The 22,593-nt window shown below is 35.4% G+C and overlaps 3 protein-coding genes across 7 annotated transcripts in view; 1 reads left to right on the top strand and 2 right to left on the bottom strand.

Moving 5' to 3' along the window:
* Positions 1–6: 6 nt before the first annotated feature.
* On the bottom strand, positions 7–6,899 carry LOC125074898 (transmembrane emp24 domain-containing protein 5). Its single transcript, XM_047686390.1, has 6 exons — positions 6,617–6,899; positions 4,775–4,951; positions 3,812–3,887; positions 2,452–2,605; positions 1,089–1,146; positions 7–853 (listed from the first exon to the last, which is right to left on the bottom strand). The coding sequence occupies exons 1-6, from the start codon at positions 6,755–6,757 to the stop codon at positions 779–781; spliced, it is 681 nt and encodes a 226-aa protein (XP_047542346.1). The 5' UTR covers positions 6,758–6,899; the 3' UTR covers positions 7–778.
* Positions 6,900–7,209: 310 nt separating this feature from the next.
* On the top strand, positions 7,210–21,871 carry LOC125074680 (suppressor of fused homolog). Its single transcript, XM_047686059.1, has 12 exons — positions 7,210–7,432; positions 7,563–7,665; positions 7,828–7,920; positions 8,676–8,851; positions 9,402–9,544; positions 9,801–9,886; positions 10,362–10,491; positions 11,456–11,558; positions 12,277–12,353; positions 12,986–13,080; positions 20,719–20,851; positions 21,443–21,871. Exons 1-12 carry the CDS (start codon positions 7,297–7,299, stop codon positions 21,632–21,634), a joined length of 1,467 nt encoding a protein of 488 aa, XP_047542015.1. The 5' UTR covers positions 7,210–7,296; the 3' UTR covers positions 21,635–21,871.
* Positions 13,162–22,593, bottom strand: part of LOC125074682 (general transcriptional corepressor trfA-like) — a 51,297-nt gene continuing 41,865 nt past the window's right edge. The window contains exons 1-5 of one of the 5 annotated variants that reach the window (XM_047686061.1): positions 20,364–20,510; positions 19,032–19,161; positions 15,877–16,053; positions 14,710–14,800; positions 13,162–14,072 (exon numbers count right to left, since the gene is read on the bottom strand). In XM_047686061.1, the coding sequence (XP_047542017.1) occupies positions 13,735–14,072; positions 14,710–14,800; positions 15,877–16,053; positions 19,032–19,161; positions 20,364–20,422 (795 nt within the window). In that variant the 5' untranslated portion in view covers positions 20,423–20,510 and the 3' untranslated portion in view covers positions 13,162–13,734. Of the gene's footprint in view, positions 14,073–14,709; positions 14,801–15,876; positions 16,054–19,031; positions 19,162–19,285; positions 19,349–20,363; positions 20,511–22,593 lie in introns of those variants that run through there. The other 4 variants (XM_047686066.1, XM_047686065.1, XM_047686064.1 and 1 more) reach the window with 4 other exon arrangements.

Genomic DNA, 22,593 nt, shown 5'->3' with positions numbered 1-22,593 from the left:
GTAGCAGTCAGTTTTATTTTGTTCCGGTTTGAAGGGCGAGTGAGCCAGTGTAAGGCACAAGGGACATAACATTTTAGTTCCCGATGTTGTTAGCGCATTTGCGATGCAAAGAATTGTTAATATATCTCACAGCGCCATTGTCTATGGGCTTGACAGCCATTCTATATCATAAAAATATAAAAAAAACTATGGTTCATAATGTAGTCAAAGCTTTTTTATAAGATAATTTGTCACTTGTATTTTTAATATCTATAATACATGTATTACTATACTTATATAATAATTATTGCTTCGTTTGTGACGATAATTTTGTGCCTTTGCATAATACAATATTAACCCTAATAAGAGAAAAAGTACACAGACAAAAATAATTGTTGAATGTTACAATTTAAAAAATTGAACACATGCTTTTGTAGACATTTTGTAACTTATTTTTTCATATGGCAACATTAATCTCTGTTTGAAATTAAATCAAATTTAAAATTTGTTTCATTTTAAATCAACATTTTTGTTTAACATATAAATTTTATCCCGTTATCTAAAGCTGAACAGTTTGATTTAATGTGTTAATATCAGGACTTACCAAAACGTATCAAATATCCCATTCACTGGGAAGGTTTACACCAATGAGGAAGCAATGGCAACTGATGCCCAGCAGCTAGTTTGAGAATAAACTGGCAAACCAATGACAATAGATAAAAAAATGGAGCGAGTATTTTGACCAGCTGTAAAGTTGGGGTGTTGAATTATTTGATTATCTACAGGATTTAAGTTGATATCACTGTGACATGAAGCCAGGGACCAAATTCTTCAAACCTCTACTGTCTTCGAATAAACTCTTCAAGAAATATACCTGAAATATATCATTTAAATCATAATATGCTGATAACAATGATTACAAATATATATATATATATAAGATATATATAATTTATTGATTTTAGTGTGCTTGCATTATTTTATTACCGGCTACATCACAAACACAATTTAAATTTGAAGATTAATTATTGTGATTTCTCACATTTTAACGATATATGGCATCTTACATTATGTTATTTATTATTAATAGAATTTATGACATATATTACCTGTGTTACACCAACCACCATCATCAGCATGATCTGACCCAGAGACCACGACATTACCCTGAAAATAAGAATATATCCAATATGATAATGTTATCCTGACCGATTTCCGGGAGAGCCAAGAACCCGAAAAGATAGCCGAGATGGCCCAGTGGTGGAATGCGTGCATCTTAACCGATGATTTTGGGTTGAGGTTCGGGTGAGGAAACCTGCACGTGTCTAATTGCAACGAAATTTTACCAAATGTGTATTCCCCCAACTCGCATTGGAGCAGCGTGGTGGTATATGCTCCATACCTTCTCCTCAAAAGTAGAGGAGGCCGTAGCCCATCAGTGGGAAACTTACAGGCTGCTTATGTATATATAATGTAATGTATGACCGATTTCGGTCACGGCAGCCAACCTCGAGGGAGACCAGCCGACTACGCAGGACACATTATAGAGCTCGTGTGTGCACAAACACAGGTGTACTCTCTATTCTCCCCCCCCTCATAATCCGATGGGACGGAAAATCCGACACGACCTGAAAGAGTTCAGGCGCAGCACCAACGGCCTAACGTCAACTTCTAGACTCCGGGTTACTGAGAATTTTTCGATTGGAAAAACCAATACTATTTTATTGGTCTGACCTGGGATTTGGCTCCAGGACCTCGGGAGCTGCGGCCTTATATCCAACTTACCAACCAACCAACCCTTATAGCCAATAGACCAACGAGGCAAGATATATTATGTAGCTTTGAAATTTCTATAATTGAATATACAGGGTGACTGGTGAATTACTATCAATATTTAAGGAGAATACTCGGTACATGATTCTCATTCGAATTATGTAAAAAAAAATAGGTACTTAATTTTTGACCAAATTTCCGTATAAATAAATAAAGTGTGGACACGTTCTCAGCCTTGCCGGCGGCGCGTGCGGCGGCGTGCTGATACAACACCACGCCGCCGCACGCGTGTGTCGCTACCCCCCACCCCCGCCCCGTGGCTAATTAGTCGTTTGGATGTAGGTAAACTACCGCGCGATAACTAAATGTACCTACCTACATAACTGTTTTGTATCGATAACGCAGCTAGGGTGTTCACACGATGCGTAATTAATTACATAACTTTTGGTTAACTTTACTTAGAAGTTTATTAATATTTATGTTATATTAATTTTTATTTTGTCATATATGATCGTCAAATATCACGTCCTCAAGTATCGATAGTAATTCACCAGTCAACCTGTATAATAATAAATCTTAAGTAATTGACCATATTTCGTTGGATTCCTGCCCCCCTCTAACTATAGAATTGTACAAACTATAGAAGAACTTTGAAAGAAAAGGATTTTTGGCCATTAATTGTATGGAAGAATTTCTCACCGGGAACACATATCTTCAGCGAGGTTCCTGTCCCTCGCCTCGTGTGCCGAGAGCAGTTCCTGCAGCCTCCTCGCCGTGGAGACGTTGTCTTTCAACTTGTTCACCGACTCGGATATATCTCTGACGCGCATCATGTATGTTTCAGCTGCATTGCCTTTAAAATTATATTTTATTAATCTACATAGTGAAAAAAAAATCGCTTTAAGTCTTACGCTTGGATCTTTTAAACGACGCACCGCATTTTAATGCGGTTTTTGTCAATGTACAGTTTGATTCAAGAGGAAGGCTTATATGTATTATTGTTATATATTTTTTAGTAGAGAATAGCAGATAATTTCATCTTTTTCTCTCTGTATACTCGTATATAGAGCGTTATGGTACCCGTAAGAAGTCGAGACGGGTAGGAAGCATATTATATATATAAATAAAAATAAATAACCGCTTTGGCAACCCCGTCAACACAAAAAGCAGTATTCTGGCGATCCTTCCTCCCTTTATTCAAGTACTCTGGACTAAAAAGGACCAGCTCGTCGGCAAGAAACTCAGTAGTTATACGTTGAGTCGTCATCTCAACGTTGAAGGAGGCGAGAGGCGTAAGAGGAGCGGGGGACGGGCGCAGCAGTAATTTAGTCAGCTGTAGGCGTGGGCGATATACGATTTTTGTGACATCGGTTGCAAAACGGGTATTTATCCTGTCTTTGTTTAACTTTACGTTGTACGGTTTGTCAGAAAGAGATGAAACGAATTTGATACCGAAATCCATGGCATGCACATGGACACGCATCTTGTTCAGGTAGCGATTATTTCTTCGACCGCAAAATTTGTTCGATTATAAATACCTAAAAAAACAGTCCACTTTCAACACGAGCTATCGCACCCAACAATGTATATTGTGTAATAGTCGTGTACAATTATATTAATACGCTTTTTGGAAATCAACTTATTTTTGGAAAAGCTTCAACGATTGTCGAATACCCGCTACTAAGGCTCCCTCCATTTTAAACACGCGACGTTTCGGAGAGCCTAACTTCAGACCGGCAAACTTATATTACGCGATACGTAATAAACCAATTATTAGCGCCCAGTGGGTCAATTCAAATGATTTTTACAAATTGCGAAACTATAACAGGTTTTGACTTAATTTTAAATTCATTGTAAACTGACTACGTCTGTTCGCCGTTCGTTTAACATAGCGGCGCTCTCTACCCGGCCAGTTACTTTTTTACGCTCTCTAAAATTAATTCCTTGAAGCTCATCATATCTTAACTGATCTTTTAAGTGCAGCTTTCGTCCCATAATCGCTGGAACAGAAATCGGTCTACGCTATTAATATACAAGATAACATGTAGATAATATTTACCGAGCTCCATTTCCTTATCATCGTCATAATCCTTCTCATTCGTGTCATCGTTCTCGATCATGAGATCGAAGAAGACCTTAAAACAAAAAAATATTTTTAAGAATGGTAACATTATAAATATTACATATATATATTCATACGTCATTAACAGCCTGTAGATTTCCCACTGCTGGGCTAAGGCCTCCTCTACTTTGAGGAGAAAGTTTGGAGCATATTCCTCCACGCTGCTCCAATGCGGGTTGGTACAACTGTGGTGGATACACATAGACACAAGCAGGTTTCCTCACGATGCTTTCCTTCACCGCCGAGCACGAGATGAATTATAAACACAAATTAAGCACATGAAAATTCAGTGGACTTTTTTATAGGACGTAATAATTATGTGGTAAGGCTTTATGCGAGCCCATCTGGGTAGGTATCACCCACTCATTAGATATTCTACAGCCAAAAGCTACTTCTTATGGTTGTTAGGGTTTTATGGGTGAGTCAGTGACTACAACCACAAGGGACATAGCATCTTAGTTCCTTAGGTTGGTGACGAAAGTAATGGTTGGTGTAAGTAATGAATAATATTTTTTACAGCACATGTCTATGAGTGGGGTGACCACTTACCATCACGTGGCACATTTTTCTGTCCGCCACAGTAAAAAATGGTAACAAATTTCTTTAAAACTTGAATCTCAATCGAAAATTGCGTTTAAATGAGCGGAGCTACTAGCACTAGGTTACCTTGAGCATAATTAGAGTTTATAGTTCAGTGAGGTAACCTGCACTTGCGGGGTGAAATTACGCCACGTGAATATCGATCAACAATTATCAGAATGATGTGTCAAAGTCGATACTCGAGCTCCAAACCTTCCTATACTTAAGAGGGGCTTTGCCCAGTGGAAATCAACAGGCCCTTATTTCTTTCCATACGCAGCAAAAATAAAAAACCTAAAATAATTATAACACTTCACTCACAGTCTTTTCACTGAACGTACTAAAACTGTTGTCGAAACAGAATCTATAGTCGCCTTCTAACAACGATTTGTGCCGGTGTCCGTTTTCTGGTTTTTTATAATCAGCTACAATAACTCTACCAACTGGGTCTGCCATCTGGAACGATATGTCCAGCTCACCGTGTGTAGCGTCTATCACCTGTTGAAATAGAATTAAGAATTTAAGATTATCTAAACTACTACTACTACTATCTAAACTAAACTAAACTCAGGTCAGGGTGTTTCCTTTTTCCGGACCGGTGGTAGTGTTTAATTTGACCATCAATAAGTAAGTGTAATGCTTCTATATTAAATAAAGGAATTTGAGTTTGTGTTTGAATAATAATTTTGAGCCTGGCTTTGCATGTGTACGAGGGCAGATGTTAGGTACCTTTTCTGTACATGCAATGCAATGTTTCTGCATAATTAGGATCCCTACATTTACATGTCTAGGTATTTGAAGTCATATTTCTTTTACCTAGTATTTTTTTTTGTAGCTTAATGGGCCATTCATTTATTACGTAAGACGATTTAGGAGGGGGCGGGAGGCTGGACCATGTCTTATGTTTTCTTACAAGGGGGTGGGAAGGAGTTTCGATAGTTCTTACGTATAAACACATTTCAAAAAGTTGTTACTTTGAAAAATAAACAGTAAAATAAAACAAATGTGTATTCATTTTCTCCTTTAGATTCTTACGTAATAAATATTAAGCAGGGAGGGAAGGGATCGGCCAGTTCTTATTTTTTCCTTATATAAGAGGGGGAGGGTTTCAAAAACTAGCGAAAATAGTCTTACTTAATAAATGGATGGTCCCTAAGCTGTGAAGGGAAACATTGTGTGTATCTCTACTATATACATCCCTATCTCTTTTTATCTGTTTCTTCCCTCTACCTTAAGGTTGCCTGGAAGATATCACTGTTTAAGTGATATCTTCCTCTTATGCATCTTTCTTGAATGTGACTAATGTATTGATGTACAAGAGTATTTTGATTTGATTTTTGAATTTGTGTACTCAAAGTTATGTGAGGTATTCATTAGCTAGCGTCTACCCCAACCCTGAATTGTCACCGACCCACAGTCTATGCCGAACTCTTGACTTGCTTAGAGGTCCTTACAACAGCTTTAGACAACTTATAAACTATGGTACTGTTGACTTTAAGAAGAATTAAATCTAAGTGTGTTAATGTCTTATTTTAAGAGTATTGGGTGGGTGTCAAAATTTGCTAGATAGGTGTAATTAAATGTTGAGAAATAACAAGGCGTAGGACACTAAACAAACGGGTCAATGATAAATTATATATTTAGTAATAGCAATGTATGATTCATAAATATGTTCATATATTAACTTAATTAAATACTTTTGAGTGAATTGTAACAGATGATTGTGAGCCAAAATTAAAATAACACTTATTGTCTTAAACATAATATCTTTAAGTTGTAGCAAAGAAAATAAACATATTTTTGTTCATGTGTGTGTTTTTTTTAACCTAACCCCTTAGAATTGAGTCATTATTTTACAATAAAAATTATTTTACAAATTTGGAGTTCTGGTGATTTTTCGCTAAGAGTGCAATATTTACTTTTAATATTTTTGCCATTTTATTAACTCTATTATAAGAGAGTTTTGAAATTTAAAATGTAGTTAAAATATCCTTCAGATTTAGTACGCCACTGTACTGTACAAGCTTATCAAATGAAGGTATTTATAGAAAATTATTGCCGATTCGTCGGTTCGATAGTTATCAGTGTTTTTATGTTACCATTTAATTGTTTTGTTACTGATAAGAAATATTTAAGGTTAATTTGGACTAAATAAAATGTCACCTGATATTCGACATCAATTGCTTCATTCACGGACACTTTTTGATAAAAACACTCCATTTTCCCGGCTTGGACACTAAAAGTCATGTCTTTTTCATATGCAAAAACAACACTAAAAATAGTGGTTAGAAATATGTACCGCATCTTGTCACTACTACCGAATCACGACACGAATCTTACGATTTCCAAAAGTGACGAACAAAGCTATAAATAGTACCAGAGCGATGTTTATTATTGAAAAAAATATAAATAAGCAAAATATTTGTTATACAAACAGTATCCGCTGTCAAACTGAAAACGAATAATGGCGGGTGTATAGCCGGTAGAATGACAGCTAGTTGACAATTCGTCCAGAAATATTCGGAGCATTTTAATTAATTTTAATCATTAGAGAAGGAAAAAATAACAGCATACCGATAACAGAATTCATGATTTCTTATTATTATATATATCATATAAATAGCAGCTATTTTCTATATTTTTATTGTTATTTTGGATTGGCAGCGTGGTCAGTAGCTTGAAAAGCTTATGGCAAGATTTTTAGTAACTTTGACAGACAATTACACCAACCATATTAAATTAAAACAAATGGTGGATGCGTAAACAACGTTGAATCCCGTTTTAATTTTAAAATATTATTTCTAACTTTATTTATTTAAGTTAAACCATAAAAATAACAAGTAATGTCAGGTACAAGTGGCTCAGGGGGCGGTGTTGTTCGTAATAGTGCGTTAGCGTTCGTTGCGCCTGCGCAAGCGACGATGAATCCTGATGCTGCCACATTACAAGGGCAACAAACTGATGAGTTGAATCAAACAGGTGTTTTTAATGACATTGTTATTCTACTTACGAAGTCGATTTTATATGTTATTTTATTATTAATTTTGTATGTTTTACCGTATCAGTTGCGGTTGTATACATTTGTAATTTTTTTTTTTTAATTTTCTAGAGCGCCTCATGCCTCCGGGATTGAAAGCTCTGTATGATGTTTGCTCCAAAGTATATCCAGATCAGCCTAATCCTCTTCAAGTCACCACAAGACTTAAGTATTGGTAAATATAATTTTTTTCACACTTAATTAGTCATTTAACAAGCAATTTATCATGGACTAACAATTCGCTATATTTTGTATTAACTTTTGTTGCTCTACTTTAATGTTCCGTGTGCTCATTCTGTCTTTTTATATATAATATGAGCTGTTTATATTCTTCCAGGCTCGGAGGTCAAGACCCATTGGACTATATTAGTATGTACTGGAATGCCGGCAAACCTGATGAGAACATACCGCCACACTGGCATTATGTTAGGTATGTATTTAAATTATTATTACAAATAGACTGAAAATTGTAGTCCAGGAATTAATAAACAAAATTTGTGCAAATGATAGCGCAGTAGTGTGCAGATTTGAGTCCGCACACTTCGGTTAAGATTTACATGTGTGTTTTAACTTCTCAGCACTCTTGACTTTCCTATTTGTATACTCCTCAAATATTAATAGTAGAGTAATAAAATAAGCAACGTTAAAAATCAATCTATTCGCAAAAAGAATGGCATCCTTTTCCAGATCACCTGTACCTAACGACTAAGAAAGCTGTGCGGAAGGAAAAAAGTTAAATTGATTAATATATTTATGAATTTCGTACAAATTAAATGTAAACCAATCGAAGAATACGGTGTATCAAATATGTTAAACATAAATTGGAAAATCATTAGAATAAACTAAAAATAGAAAATGACCTACATTTGATCCTTGTGGAACTCCCGTTTTTAACACAGATTCAGTAGGCTTTTCTCCTTTCTATTCATGAAAATTTTGATAATCTTTGCCTTAAATTTGAAGTAATAACGATAAATTGATTGCTATTACTAGTAAGGTGTAACTACCACTAATATTTTTACTTGTATAGAAGCATTTTGTGTTGTACGCAATCAAATGCATTAAACAAATCATAAGCGAGGAGTTGATTGAAAATTATTTAGTTAAATATTAAATAGAAACAATATTCCTATAATTCCACAGATCTTTTTTTCCAGTTATTTGTAATTATTTATATTGTTACAGTTTCGGACTATCAGACCTCCATGGAGACGGTCGGGTGCACCCTGAGCCAGATCCCGTGGAATGCTGCTCAGGGTATGGTCTGGAGCTGACTTTCAGACTCGAATCTCAAGAGAGAGAACCTCCTCTTTGGCCGGCCACATTACTACAGGCATTAGCGAGATATATTTTCACAACAGGTTAGTGCTATTTTACCTGTTGCGTTCTCTTGTTTGTGGGCGCAATTAGCTCGGTTATGGTTTTAGGCTTTGTGCAAGTCACGGGCCAGTCAAGTCAGTACCTGCCTTGTCCTCCTGATTCTACTAACAAAATTACATTTTATCAAATAAATTGTCATTCAATCGAACCATAATGTTATAATTACCGTTCAGCTGTTTTCCTATTCTACTATAACAACTATCCAGTGTATCCACACTTCTCTTAAAATCCGCTTAGACGGGAAATCTGACAGGAATGGAAAGAGTTTATTCGGAGGATCTTTACAGGCAACATTTTCACGCTCCAACCTTTTAAGAATTTTAATGGCAAAAAATTCCGTTAACGTTAACAGCCCACCTCGGCGTTTGAATCTGCGGCATCGTAAACTTACGTAACGTAAACGTCAGCAGACAAAGCACACACATATATTTGTACTTGTCCCCAACAACAATACTTAGTATTAATCCATAATTTTTTTAGAAAAACAAATTAACTGAATGAATGTGTTTATCACTAATTGTCGATTTTCAGGTAACAAATTCATGGCTGGTGACCACGTGTCGTGGCACGCGCCACTAGACGGCGGGCGCAGTCGACTGCGACACTTGCTGGTAGCAGAGGACCCTCGTCTGCCACAAGCTCACACTCCCCATGGAACTGTTACCTTCCTTCAGGTAATCATTAAACATAGAGCAGACTTAATTCGCAATTCGACAGCTATAATTTACCCCCACTCTTACGGTAATTGGAGCTGTAATATACGAATATCGTTGATGGCTTCGACCTTCTTAGTGTTCTTCCTTCTTAAAAGAAGATTTTGAGGTAATTTCACCATGCTTCTCCAATTCTAGTTGATTACATATATGGCAAATTTTTACCAGACATGTCTTTGGTATTCATAATGATCTCATCAGTAATAATTGGTTGCAGATGGTGGGCTGTACCAGTAGAGAGTTGCGAGCGGCGCAGCGAGGGTCTGGCTTCGAAGTCTTAAAAATGATTAGCGAAGATCCAAAGTGAGTTGAATTATAATAATAAAGTTCCAGCTCCTGACAAACAAATGAGTTAAGAGTTACTTATGCCACATTACTACAAACCAAAATGTACGGGACATTTAGGCTTATATGATATAATATACAAAGTATTGAGTAGTTTCAATCGACATACCATGCTTTGATTTCCTTGTGACTTTTCCCTTTGCCAATCACTCACATGGGCTCGAGATCTGCTGCCAGTCAGAACACATGCATGCTTTATCCACTGGCATATCTCTGCTCCATAACTATGATATATAAAAAAAAAACGAAATCTTGAAGAAACCTCTCTCAATGACAGATTCCCGCGATGTTTTTCTTTAACGCCTCGTGGTGTAGGTTGTCGAGCAAATCGGCCACCTGGTGGGAGGTGGTCACCGCCTGCCATGGACATGGGAAACATTAGCCAGTCCTCATTCCTCCCACCGCCAATGCGTCATGGGCGTGCGTGTGGCAGGTGCGGCGGCGCGTGGCTGGTGTCGCGCGCGGGGCGGCGCGTGTCGGCGCGCGGCGCGGGCGCGGGGCGGGCGCGCGCGGCGCACCTGGCCGGCGTGTCGGCGCGCGTGCGCTGGCTGCGGCGCCAGCAGGTGACGCGCGGGCCAGCTGCTTTTTGCTTTCTTATGAGTTTGAGGCCTGATGCTATACTAAATGTCTATTGTAGCGTCAACAGCGGAATGGTTTGAGCGATAAGTCGCAAGTTTGATCCTGACCCCCTGGGCTAATGTCCCCCATACCTGGCACGAATTTAATTGGAGGGGTAAATAGGATATTATTAATTCCTTAAAAGGGGACATTGCTACTTTTCAAAAATAAATTTATACATATACAGATTAGGGTGACATCATTTTAGTGTCTAAAATGCAGGATACCTTACTATATATAGCGGTCACTGTATCCATTCTCGAGAGAGTTCTCAAGCGTGTGCATAAATACAAGCATACCATGTTTTCCTTCACGCTCATAATCCGATGGGAGACGGCTCTCTTCGGTTAAAATTCACATTATCCACTGGATCATCTTAGGTCTGGTATTAAATATATTGCTGAATGATTAAAACGTCTACACCTAAAATAGAATACTTATGACTACTAAGAAAAAGACTTGACTTGTCTCCTTGACCCTGCTGTATATATAAATAATATAATCATATACATTATATTAAATGGCCCATTCCAATGGAAGTAGGAAAAAAGATAAACAAACATTAAATTTACGTATTTCATGCGATTTGCTAATAACTCAGCTATATTTTGCTCTACTTTGAGTTTATGATTAATTTACTACAGTATATTTATTTATAATACAACACCCATTACACTTAACTACTTATTTCCCCTTTTTTACTACCAACATTCCGATAACAGTTTCGTCGCCGTTCAAAACGGCATTTTCTCGCAAATCCACAGTGAATATCACAGATTAACTAAGCTCTCGACCAATGATATCGCGGCAATTTGCTGTCACATTTTGTTTAATTGGCTTTCTTCATGTTATGGTGGAAATAGAATATAGATATATGTATATCAACTAATTGAAGCTTATATCATCTAGAGTCCAGAAGAACAGGCCAGTCAATTATCTCCGATCTTGGAGCAACAGATCAAAGATACTCTCCAGAGGGGCCTGAGCTGTATGAGTGACAGGGGAGCGGAAGGTGAGAATTTCTTTTAATTTGATTGAATCAAACGATATTTAGATAGATTAGCGAGCAAATTTACTGTAAAGGGTAATTTTCCACCACATACACTTTTTGGAAATACTCCGTAAATAAACTGTTAATGCACTTCTGCCGGTAAATGAATATCACGAACGTGTTGCTCAAAACCAGCGGAAAGCTTCTATCTATTATAGAACACAATCCGTACAAGAGAAGGAAGGGGAAAATTCTTACAATACGGGGAATCGTTACACCTTGACAAACCTGAGCCAGTCTACAAGTCTCCTAAATCCCGAACATCCAAAGCGACCCAAAGGTCCCAACATAGAACGCTTCGCAGTTAGGTATCCAAGAACTACGGTCGCGCCACTTCTATGTCAATCTGCTCGATAATATCCAGTCACTATTACCTCCCGATGAAAGCATAATCTTTATCCTCCAAAACTTCCTTCTCAGCGACATTTCGGTCAACGACCTGGACCTTGAACTACATAGACCCAAACGACCCTCGACTTCCGGCTACCCGTGTACATCTCGGATCAGTCTTTAACAGTTGCTAGTTTGCTGCTATTTACATTAGCAGCCTGTAAATTTACCACTGCTGGGCTAACCTCCCTTTGAGGAAGTTAAGAGCATATTCCACCACACTGCTCCAATGCGGTTTGGTGGATATTAGCTAGTTTATAATAAAGATAAAACCAACTTTTTTCACCAGGTCACAACATGTCAATAGACAGCTTCGAGATGACCAGCATCGAGCGAGCGTTACCACAGTTACCAGAAATAATGCAGGTAATAATGCTAAAAATTTATTGATAATTGAAGTTATTACCACCGGTTCGGCAAGAAACGAACCAGTGAAAGAAACAGCGGAAATTAATTGTCAGATTTTTTTTAATTGTTTACAATCTTGATATAAATGCGAAAGTTTGGATGGATTGATGTTTGTTAGTGAGAATGTATTTGATAGGATTTGGCACAGAGTTAGATTATAGTTTACAAGTGCACATAATTTTCCGGTAATATGTAACTAAACTTACAATCAGCACCTTCTTATGATTGGGTAAAGACGCAAGAGAAAACTAGTTTTCTATAAAATCATAGAAATTGCCAGAAGATTGTTTAACTGCCAATGCTATCCTATATAAATATTCAGCAGACAAACTTAACTTTACATCAAATCGACCAACAACTGTACTACCAACCTAAAATAATATTCAATCTTACAAATGACGTCATTGATCTTTAGGCCACTGACCCCCCAAGATATCTCCTAGTTTTGTGGGCCTCTTTGAGGATTAGTAACATTATAAACCAATAAAAACATAATTTTTTAGTTTAAGTTTTCCTCTTACTGAATTTTTGGCATTATGAATATACACCTTTGCTTAATTTATGTATATAAAAAAATGTATCTGTTCCAGGGTTCATGGCGGAGTGACGATGAAGTTGAATACTTAGACGGCGTCCACGTTATGTTAAACGCTGAAGGCGCGAGTTTGTTGCCGCTGGCTATCGAGTGAGTACACCGTATTTATGACCTTAGTGTAATATATTTAAGCCCTAAATTTACATATTCAATGATAATAATACCTCTGGTATATTACGCACTACTAACAGTTCTTGATTAATACATCTTTATTTATAATACAACACTATTCCACTTAAATATTTAATATACATATTATTACTAATAAATTTCCGATAACTACATCACCGTTATTAAAACGCGATTCTTTAACATAGGTATTTGAGTGTTACACTGGCTCACTCACCCTTCAAACCATTATGTATGATGGAATATTTGATGTGTGGGTGGTATCTTCCACAAAGCCATACCACCGAGGTGATAAACTCTACCAAATTCCTAACTTCTGGCCATCATAAAATTTATAATGGCCTGATATCAGCCACGCTTCCCTCCAACATCAATATTGTTTAGTTTGAGAAGTATTGAAAGGATTGAGCCATTGTTACACATAGAAGGGATACAATATCCGAGATTACCTTATAGTCAAGAGGAAGAGGTTACGTAGAACACATAATCTTGACTGATGAGTTTGAGTTCAGACTAGCAAGCTCCAAATCTCCAGGTGTTTTAACACATTAGTTGCCAGTTCCCCGAGCAGATCGAATAAAACACTTGTACTTAAGCATAGGATGTTTGTGTATATTATTTATCTAGATGCCGCTTGATAAGGTGCATCGCTTCCTTCATGAACTCCAGCCATTTCTCTTGTAGCTGGAGTTCCACATCCCTCTGTCTCACTCTCTCCCTTAATTCGTAGTCCCTCAGCCGTAACTCCTCATCTCTTTGCCTAATCCTCTCCCTCTCTAAATCAACGTCGATCCTATCCCGTTGCCTGCCGTAATCCCTTCCATTCTTATCAGCTTCTAAGATGAGTTGGGTTACGGCATCTTTTATCGCTTGACTGGAGGTGGTGGGTTGTTGAGGTTTTGGAGTTTCTTCGATTAGGGGTGATTGTCTGCTGGTTTCTGGTGTGTCGGAAGCTGGAAATTTATATTTAATTAATCGCTTGCATAATAATAATTAGAGAGACCCTGTCTCTTTAACCATGGACTCACGAGAACCTAAATCCTAATGTGTACGACGTAACTAGGTATGTGCTTTCTACTGTTCACAAGTGTAATTTTATTTGATCTATATGCTTAGTAGAGAATATCTAGATAGGGCGATTCAGGAAAGTGACATTTTCGATCAGCGCCATCTATCGCTACCGGCTTGTAAAGAAGACTAGGACTAGAACCTCAGGGCTAACTTGTCTTTTTTTTAAAAATATATATGTATATATAAAACGCTCATTTTAATAATTTAACCTTCATGGAAAATGGTTAAAAAAAATATATCCCGCTGAGTTTCTTTCGCCGGTTCTTCTCAGGTCCGAGGTGCTAAATTCCGAACCGGTGGTAGATTTTTGACAATCAATAAGCAAGTGCAAACACTTCTATATTGAATAAAGATTTTTGACTTTGACTTTGAATGTAACAGTTAATCTTATTAACCAAGTAACTCAACTGATGGTTGAACAAATTTTGATGTAATAATTTGTACATATAGATTGTTTAAAAAAAAACTGTAAATCTGGATGAGCAACTTCTGTGCCATAAATAGGAATTATTGACATACTCATTGTACAGTCTTCAGTTTTAACGACTGAATTCATATAGTCCGGGACGGATGCGTTCGATAAACTTTTTCCTTCCTCCTGTTCTTGTACCTGGAACAAATGTCTCAATAAAAACTTCGCAAGACTAATCTCTCGTACGTATACACTGACGACTTGACATGATGGCAATTCTCAATATAATCGCCAAGGAATGTAGGAGAAATTATAGTGGCAATTATAAATGCACATCCTTAATCCGAGACTTGGTCCTTGGTCTAGTGGCTGGATATAATGCTGTAGACCTTGAGAACTGGGTGCTGACCCAAGGGCTGACCGATAAAAGTATATTGGTTATTCGTATCGAATAAATCTCAGCCACAGCCCAGATTATGGAAAGTGGAAGATTGTATACAGCTGTGTCTCGAAAGGACACAAAGAAGTTGTTTATGCTAAAGATAGAGAGTAGGCGATATCCGATTTCAGATGTCGTTCCGTCTCTGTTTAACTCAACAATGTACGATATGTGAGAAAGAGATGAGAAGGATGTGATATCGAAATTGGTTTAACGCTTCATCTTTTTCTCACACGTGGGTTACTGTAAAGTTAAAGAGAGATGGGGCGAATATTTTATGAGTTTAATGTTATCGTACTTTGACGTACCAAACCATATTCATAGTTCTTTAGATGCTGACATCTGAAGTTCCGACGACATCCTATTTTAGATTGGTTTCGATACATCGGACGTATGCCTAGAGTGCAGCTGTGACTGCACACACTCTTGTGAACAATAAATATGTCCTGCGTACTTGGCTGCTGTCTTGAGATAAGGCACCGTGTCAAATCAGTCAATAAAACATACATACACATAATTCAAGACTGGAGTGTGCAAGCTCAACATAATTTCTGAGTCAGGAGTACACAAACAGCTAACTTCTATACCCTGAACTATTATTAATATTTTCTTTTGGAAAAAACCTGGGATTTGAACCCAGTATCTGCTGCCATATATGCTATTTATAACATATATCAAAAAACTTAACATAATATTCAATATATTTTAATACAAAATAAGACCTAATGTTCCATAGGTTTACTCGGAGGACTGTTTAATTGAGAGTCACATAACCCTTGTTCCCAGGACTCTGGTGACTGTTAAAGGTTTCTAGTGTGACAAAAATGTTTCAAACCTGTCCATCAATAGCGATCTCTACTACTTCATCTTTGCTAGGAGACTTATTTTGCATAATTTCAAGCGCCCGATGCTCCAAGTCAGTGATTATAAATTTAACTGCTGGACCACCCTTGGATACGTTGACGATTTTACATAATTTTCTCCGAGCATTATTCTTAAAATCGCTCCAAACCTATAAAAAATACTATTATGGTTAAAGAGATATACTTGTTATTATAATTTATATAATGAAAAAGAGAAAGATTGGTACGAACAGAAGGCATTTGCCAAAATTAAAACTAAATATACTTTATTCAAGTAGGCATTTACAAGTACTTATGAATCAACATTTTACACAATAGGTTGTTGGACTGGTTTTTAAAATCCATTTTATATTATTTAGTAGAGGTTAAGGAACCCAGTAAAAGTTTTTTTTTTTAATTCTAGTACATATTTGCTGAAAAATATCAAACCACTAATTCCATATTTAAATAGCGCGCGAAAACGCTAGTTTGACAATATGGCGCTGCAATGGGGTCGGTTACGTCACTTGCCTGTATTGAAATCTCTAACGAATAATGTTGTCTTAGATTTTCGCGATTATTACACATTGAAATAAAACTAGTTTTTAACGGTATTAATCGCGTATATTAATTATTTTAACATCCCGACGTTTCGAGCACTTTGCAGTGTTCGTGGTCACGGGCAGACTGCCCGTGACCACGAACTAAAACTACAAAAACTAGTTTTATTTCAATCTCTAACGAAGTTAACAAGCAAGGTTTATAAACCCGACCAATCAGGAGCGTTTTGTGTCACGTGACGAACGTTTAAAAAAATGTATTGTTATTTATGGATTTTTGAATAAATTCATTATTATTTTCAACTTTCGTTAATAAATAACCATTTTTAAACTCACAATATATACTGATTACAATAATTGACACTTTATTTTTCGTATTGTCATATAGCCTATTGCATATAAATGTATCTTATCTGAAAGCCAACGAGTGAAAATCCACACTTTTTTAACATCTATGGTTTTCTAATCTTGTGTTGAATATGCCTTAAGAGAGTGACCTCTTTCAGACGACTGTTTGATAAAGAACATAATACTACAAAGAACATATAAGTACAGTTAGTTAAAGTTATCAAAATCAAAATATACTTTATTCAAGTAGGCTTGTACGAGTCATTTAACACAAACTGATTAAAGTAAAGCTACCACCGGTTCGGAATGTAGATTCTACCTAGGAGAACCGGCAAGAAACTCCGTAGTTACTCTTTTTCAACATCAGCCATACAGTCATGTTAGTTAAATACAATTATATATGTACGTTATCTCTCCTGTCTGGAAGTCAATAACCATTAACTCCACTTATAAAATGTAATTAGTATATTTACATATACATATAGTTACAAAATTATATGTATAACCAACTAGAAGTGATTTTTTTTATAAAGAAAACATTAATAACTATCTGACTTTATAATAACAGTCAACAATAACATTATTTTAAATAAATAATGTTTAGTAACAGAAATCAACTAAAACGACAAATTTTCTAGTACTCAGAAAGTCAGCAATAGTATGTCCCATTGTCCGAAGCAGTCAAACTTCGCGCCAAAAATTAAACCTGAGCCTTTTTGACAAGCGATCGTTCAATTTTTTTTTAAATATATTACGCTACAAGGTATGAACGCATTAAGCTGCAAAAAATTTATGTATTCATATACAAAAAGATAGATCAATCATTTGGTCACCAATTCAATATGGCCGATTCCGATGTTTGGAGTAAAAATCAAAATTATGACCTTGAACTGATCTGTTATGATTGGCTGTTGATCTAATTTATTAGAGTTGTTTAAAGCTTTCAAATTAAAATTAAAGTGGATATAAGTAGTTAAGTGGAAAAAATGGAACTTTAATTAGTCAAGTTAAATTGAGCAAAAATATTTTATAGGTTAACCTTTATTACAAAAAAAAAATTAAAAATTTAAGATACTATTATATGTAACACACATGAATGTTATAAGTAAGGAAACTGAATTAATATCTGTTGAAGATATCAAAAATTGATCTACGAATGACTATTACAGCTGTATAGGTCACAGCCAAACATCCTATGTCAAAATTATTAAAATCAATCATTAATTTAATGCGTTAATTATTAGTTTTATATAATAAATATAACATATAACACAGTTGCCCTAACACAAATACACCTTGTGTTTCGGTGGCCTTATTTCTAAGAGATTTAGACCAATTCCAGCTAAATTAATAGTGAGAGAGGTTGTACATATATTATATGTATGTATTTATATTTAACATTAAATATTTATACGTATAAATCTTCTGTATGTATGTAAAATTGGTCTAATTTTGATGATTATTTTTATAATATTCAATAACTTTTTTTTTGTATTTGAGTGGGTTCTGTGGGTTTCTGGATGGTGTAGATTGGACCCAGTAGGTTGTCCTGCGATTATTACGTTTATGATTTATGTAATTTCATCTTTTTCCTCCGCTGCTATAACAATCCCCCACTAATTAAACATTTATAATTTTAATTAGATGATGTAATGGATTAGACGGAAACGTCATATAGTTTTAACGTCACCCTGCGCAAATATCATACAAAAATACACTCATGATTTCATCGTCATAACCAAATTAAAAACACGATACTCCAAACAATACAGCGACTATAAAAAATGTGCATATCTTGTAGTACTAAACATTGCAGACAGCTGGTAGTGAGGGGAGTCAATCTGAGTAGGTACCATTCAGTCATCAGTTATTACTTGCCCGATTAGAATAACCGATGAGTGGACGGCACTTACCTAGACTTCTACGTTGAAGTTTGCCTGTGAAATAACAGGCAGCAAGTATGTAACATCTCCGGTCCTGTCGTTGACAATTACCATAGTCACTACGATACCATAATATCTACATAGCACTGTTGCATTTAAGTAAAATGTAACACGGGTCTATCCTCACAGATTTTAAGTGTGATATTAGTCTACATCCATGCACAATAAATGGACTCTAATGAAGAATAATTTAATGAGTTTAATAGATTCTAGGTTCAACATTAACTTTTCAAGTGTATGTTAGTATAGACGACATGATTTTTTATGTATGGAATATAATATTGACTACAATCTTACTTTACCCCACCGAATTTCCGAACGATAGTGTCCGTCGCTTATACTGTTCAATTTTTTTATCAATTCCTTCCATTTCATTTTTATCATCTCTTGAGCCGGGTATTGTCTGGGTTTATGAATGTCTCCGTATCTGTAATTTTATGACACAGTATAAAGAAATGGATCAGCCTGTTGCAAAGCTAATGCCCAACTTTTGTGGAGGGTTATAAATGTAAGATTTTTATCCAATTCATGCATTTTCATAATGTACTTACTCTTCTGTCAAGCTTGAGTTAAACTAGACAAATTAAGCACTGTGACAATCTTTGTTCACAAACTAAATACAAGATTTCACAGTAATGTTTACTTAGTGTATTAAAAATTCAAAACTCATGTTAAAAAATATTGACAAAAGGCATATTACTCAATACAGGATTATTTTAAAGATAAAAAAACTCAGCTTTAGTATTTGTTTATTACTAGGCAGGATATGTAAAAATTTAAATGTACTTTGTTCACATACTCTGTAATTAAAATGGTGGTAAAGGGTAACTACTGAGTTTCTTGCCGTTTCTTCTCGGTGGAATCTACATTCCGAACTATTCAAACTTTATGTTTTACAGTTCTGTAAAATGACAATACAAAATTGCGTTTTTGAGCCTACTTGAATAAAGAATACTTTGATTTTGATTTAAAATACAGACATGCCTACACAAGTGTGAACCTATAATCTAAGATACAATTTTTTTGTCATGACATTCAAATTATTGGTCTGGGAATAGGATTTAAGTTTAGATTAGCAAATTTTTGGTTACTTTCTGCTACGTCTGATCACTGCCCTAGATAAATGTGGGGGAATATTAACATTACACTTGTAATGTTAATGTATATTGGTTAGTATAGTTTAAAAATGACCACAGTGGCCAGAACACATGAGTTAGTTCTTTATTCCTATTTTAAATCTTTGATACCGCAAATGTACCATAGAATGTACTACATCTTTCTCATGAAATTTAATGTTCATATCTCTGCAAGTATTTTGTGAGGAAACGATATTTTCCAAGTTAAATAGATAACTTCCTATAGTCTATTCCAACCACAAGAGGACAAATGCCAAATAAACAATATTTAATTAGTTTATAAGCAGTTTAGCGGAATAGTGTTGTGTTATAAATAAAGATATATTAATCATGAAATGTTTGTAGCGTACAAAATAGCTGAGTATTACCAAATTGCAAGGAATACGTAAATCTAAGATTTGTTTTTTTTTTGACTATGCCGTACGTAAATTATAAAAACTAAACGGTTGTTATTGTATAACTATCAACTCATTAACGTTGATTAATTACTCACTTCTCCATAAAATCTATAATCATTGACATCTGTTTTCGGCTCGTTCTTGCTTTATTCATGATAAATATGACTTCTTCTATTTAAATACACAACAAAATTCTGTGTATTAACATTTAATAGTACTTTGTAACGACGCGATGAGACCGATCCAAATTGCCAACAATTGTCAATTGTCAAGCTAAGTTTTATGACTTAACCCCAGTGTTGTCATGTCCTAAAATATTATTCGATCTCTATGTTATGTATTAAAACAAAAAATGCCTCAACAAGATGTAATATGTTTTTCTAATGTTTTGTGTTTATTAAGTTAAGTTTATAAGAAGTGATAATTTATTTTAAAATGTTTATTTTTCAGTGGTCGAGTTTTACACTCTCATCACTTCACGTGGAGGCAAGGCCCTCGTGCTGTCACCGTTCTGCCACCTACTGTGGTAGGGGCCTTCGTCACGCCGGAGAAGCCTTACGCAACTAAAGGAGCCTGGCTTCAGGTAGTCGTTAATAACATTTGTTGTTTAACTGTTGTATAACATCTATAAAATTACAGTGACGGACGTAAGAAGTTCATACTTAGATTTTATTTTACATCCTATTTAATCCTGTAACATGGCGGTTTGTACTTATAAGACTTTACATAAATAAATGTTTTGATTTCCTTCTTTGCCTCCACACCGCAGTATTTCTTGCTAAGAAAAAAATCGTATTTTGTTTTAAATAAGTGGAATTTAATGGAGGAGGATAAAAAAATATACAACTTTGAACTAAATTTGACACAATTAGATCTATATAATCTGTGGTATTTATGATGGATTCGTGAATTCGACGTTTAAATGACGACGAAATTGTTATCAGCTTAGTTAGAGTTAAGTTATATTTAGAGAAATATAATTGGTTAATAGATAATAAGCAATTATTTTGAATATTTAAATCAAATGATTCATTTTCTGTAATTCTCCCGTCATAAAGTAAATTACACCCTACTTTATTATAGAACATTTTAAAGTCCAAAAACATTTTATAAACTAAGACAATATTATTTATGAAACAATAATTATTAATTAATGTGTATTTTTTATTCACAGATCTTAATTCCGCCGGATTTAGCACAGGAGATGTCAAAACAAGTCTCCAATCTCTCTCGCCTTGCAGAGAGTGACTCAGAGGAAAGTGACTCAAGTACTGAAAAGCCTCCGAAACCGAGTCTACCAATCACATTGAACTGGCCGAGATATAGACTCAGCTTGTCCGTTTTAGACGATATGGAGATATTGTAATTTTATTATATTTTTAATTATAAAATAAGATTTTTATAAATTACCTCTAACTGTTTTTTTATAAATTATCTGTTTTGATGTCGTTTTGACACATATGATGACGTTCAACTCAACTTGTCATATGTCACTTGTGGAACGTACCTCGTTAAATAAAACTGGGTTTAATTCTACTAAATTATAGCATTAGCATTTTTAGCATTAGCAGCCTGTCAATTTTCCCACTGCTGGGCTAAAGGCCTCCTCTCCGTTCGAGGAGAAGGTTTGGAGCATATTCCACCACGCTGCTCCAATGCGGGTTGGCGGAATACACATGTGGCAGAATTTCGTTGAAATTAGACACATGCAGGTTTCCTCACCGCCGAGCACGAGATGAATTATAAACACAAATTAAGCACAGGAAAATTCAGTGGTGCCTGCCTGAGTTTGAACCCGAAATCATCGGTTAAGATGCACGCGTTCTAACCTCTGGGCCATCTCGGCTCAGTACTAAATTATAATGGTTCACTAAATTATAATGGTTACAATATTTTCTCGATTCCAATGGGATCCAACTTCCGGACCTCAATTGGAAAATAGCTAAACGGCAATGACTGCAGTTCGATTCGATTGCCGTAATTTGAAAATCCGTTAGTAGAATTTGTCCTGGAATACTTATGAATAATAAATAAATATGGTCATAATAGTGTTGTATATTATGAAACATTTTTACATCAGTAGAAAATGTATTTAGAATCTCGTTATGATAACTTTTTCTGTTTTTCTGTAACGATGTTACCACACATAATATTAAATTGTAGTTTATACGAATGATATCTTCACTTTTAAAATATAGTTTTTGTAAATAAGTCAATTATAAACTAACAATAAACTTTACACGAACTTTTGGAGATTATATTATTAAGATGTATTCACTTTTATAAATAATAATGTACATTAAATATATTAAATAAGCCTGACTT

Source organism: Vanessa atalanta, chromosome 28 (assembly GCF_905147765.1).
Source record: "Vanessa atalanta chromosome 28, ilVanAtal1.2, whole genome shotgun sequence".
NCBI classification, from domain to species: domain Eukaryota; kingdom Metazoa; phylum Arthropoda; class Insecta; order Lepidoptera; family Nymphalidae; genus Vanessa; species Vanessa atalanta.
The sequence above is the reverse complement of the archived record's forward strand: the minus strand, read 5'-3'. Positions and strand labels throughout refer to the sequence as shown.

What these genes read in the sequence shown, in the direction of transcription:
- LOC125074898 (XM_047686390.1), bottom strand. Translation starts at nt 6,757, where the DNA reads ATGCGGTACATATTTCTAACCACTATTTTTAGTGTTGTTTTTGCATAT. An exon ending in TGATAAGGAAATGGAGCTCG is followed by an intron (nt 2,606 to 3,811) that starts GTAAATATTATC and finishes ATAATTTTAAAG; the next exon opens with GCAATGCAGCTGAAACATAC. An exon ending in GCTGAAGATATGTGTTCCCG is followed by an intron (nt 1,147 to 2,451) that starts GTGAGAAATTCT and finishes TCTTATTTTCAG; the next exon opens with GGTAATGTCGTGGTCTCTGG.
- LOC125074680 (XM_047686059.1), top strand. Translation starts at nt 7,297, where the DNA reads ATGTCAGGTACAAGTGGCTCAGGGGGCGGTGTTGTTCGTAATAGTGCG. An exon ending in ACCACAAGACTTAAGTATTG is followed by an intron (nt 7,666 to 7,827) that starts GTAAATATAATT and finishes ATATTCTTCCAG; the next exon opens with GCTCGGAGGTCAAGACCCAT. An exon ending in GCTGGCTGCGGCGCCAGCAG is followed by an intron (nt 10,492 to 11,455) that starts GTGACGCGCGGG and finishes TATATCATCTAG; the next exon opens with AGTCCAGAAGAACAGGCCAG.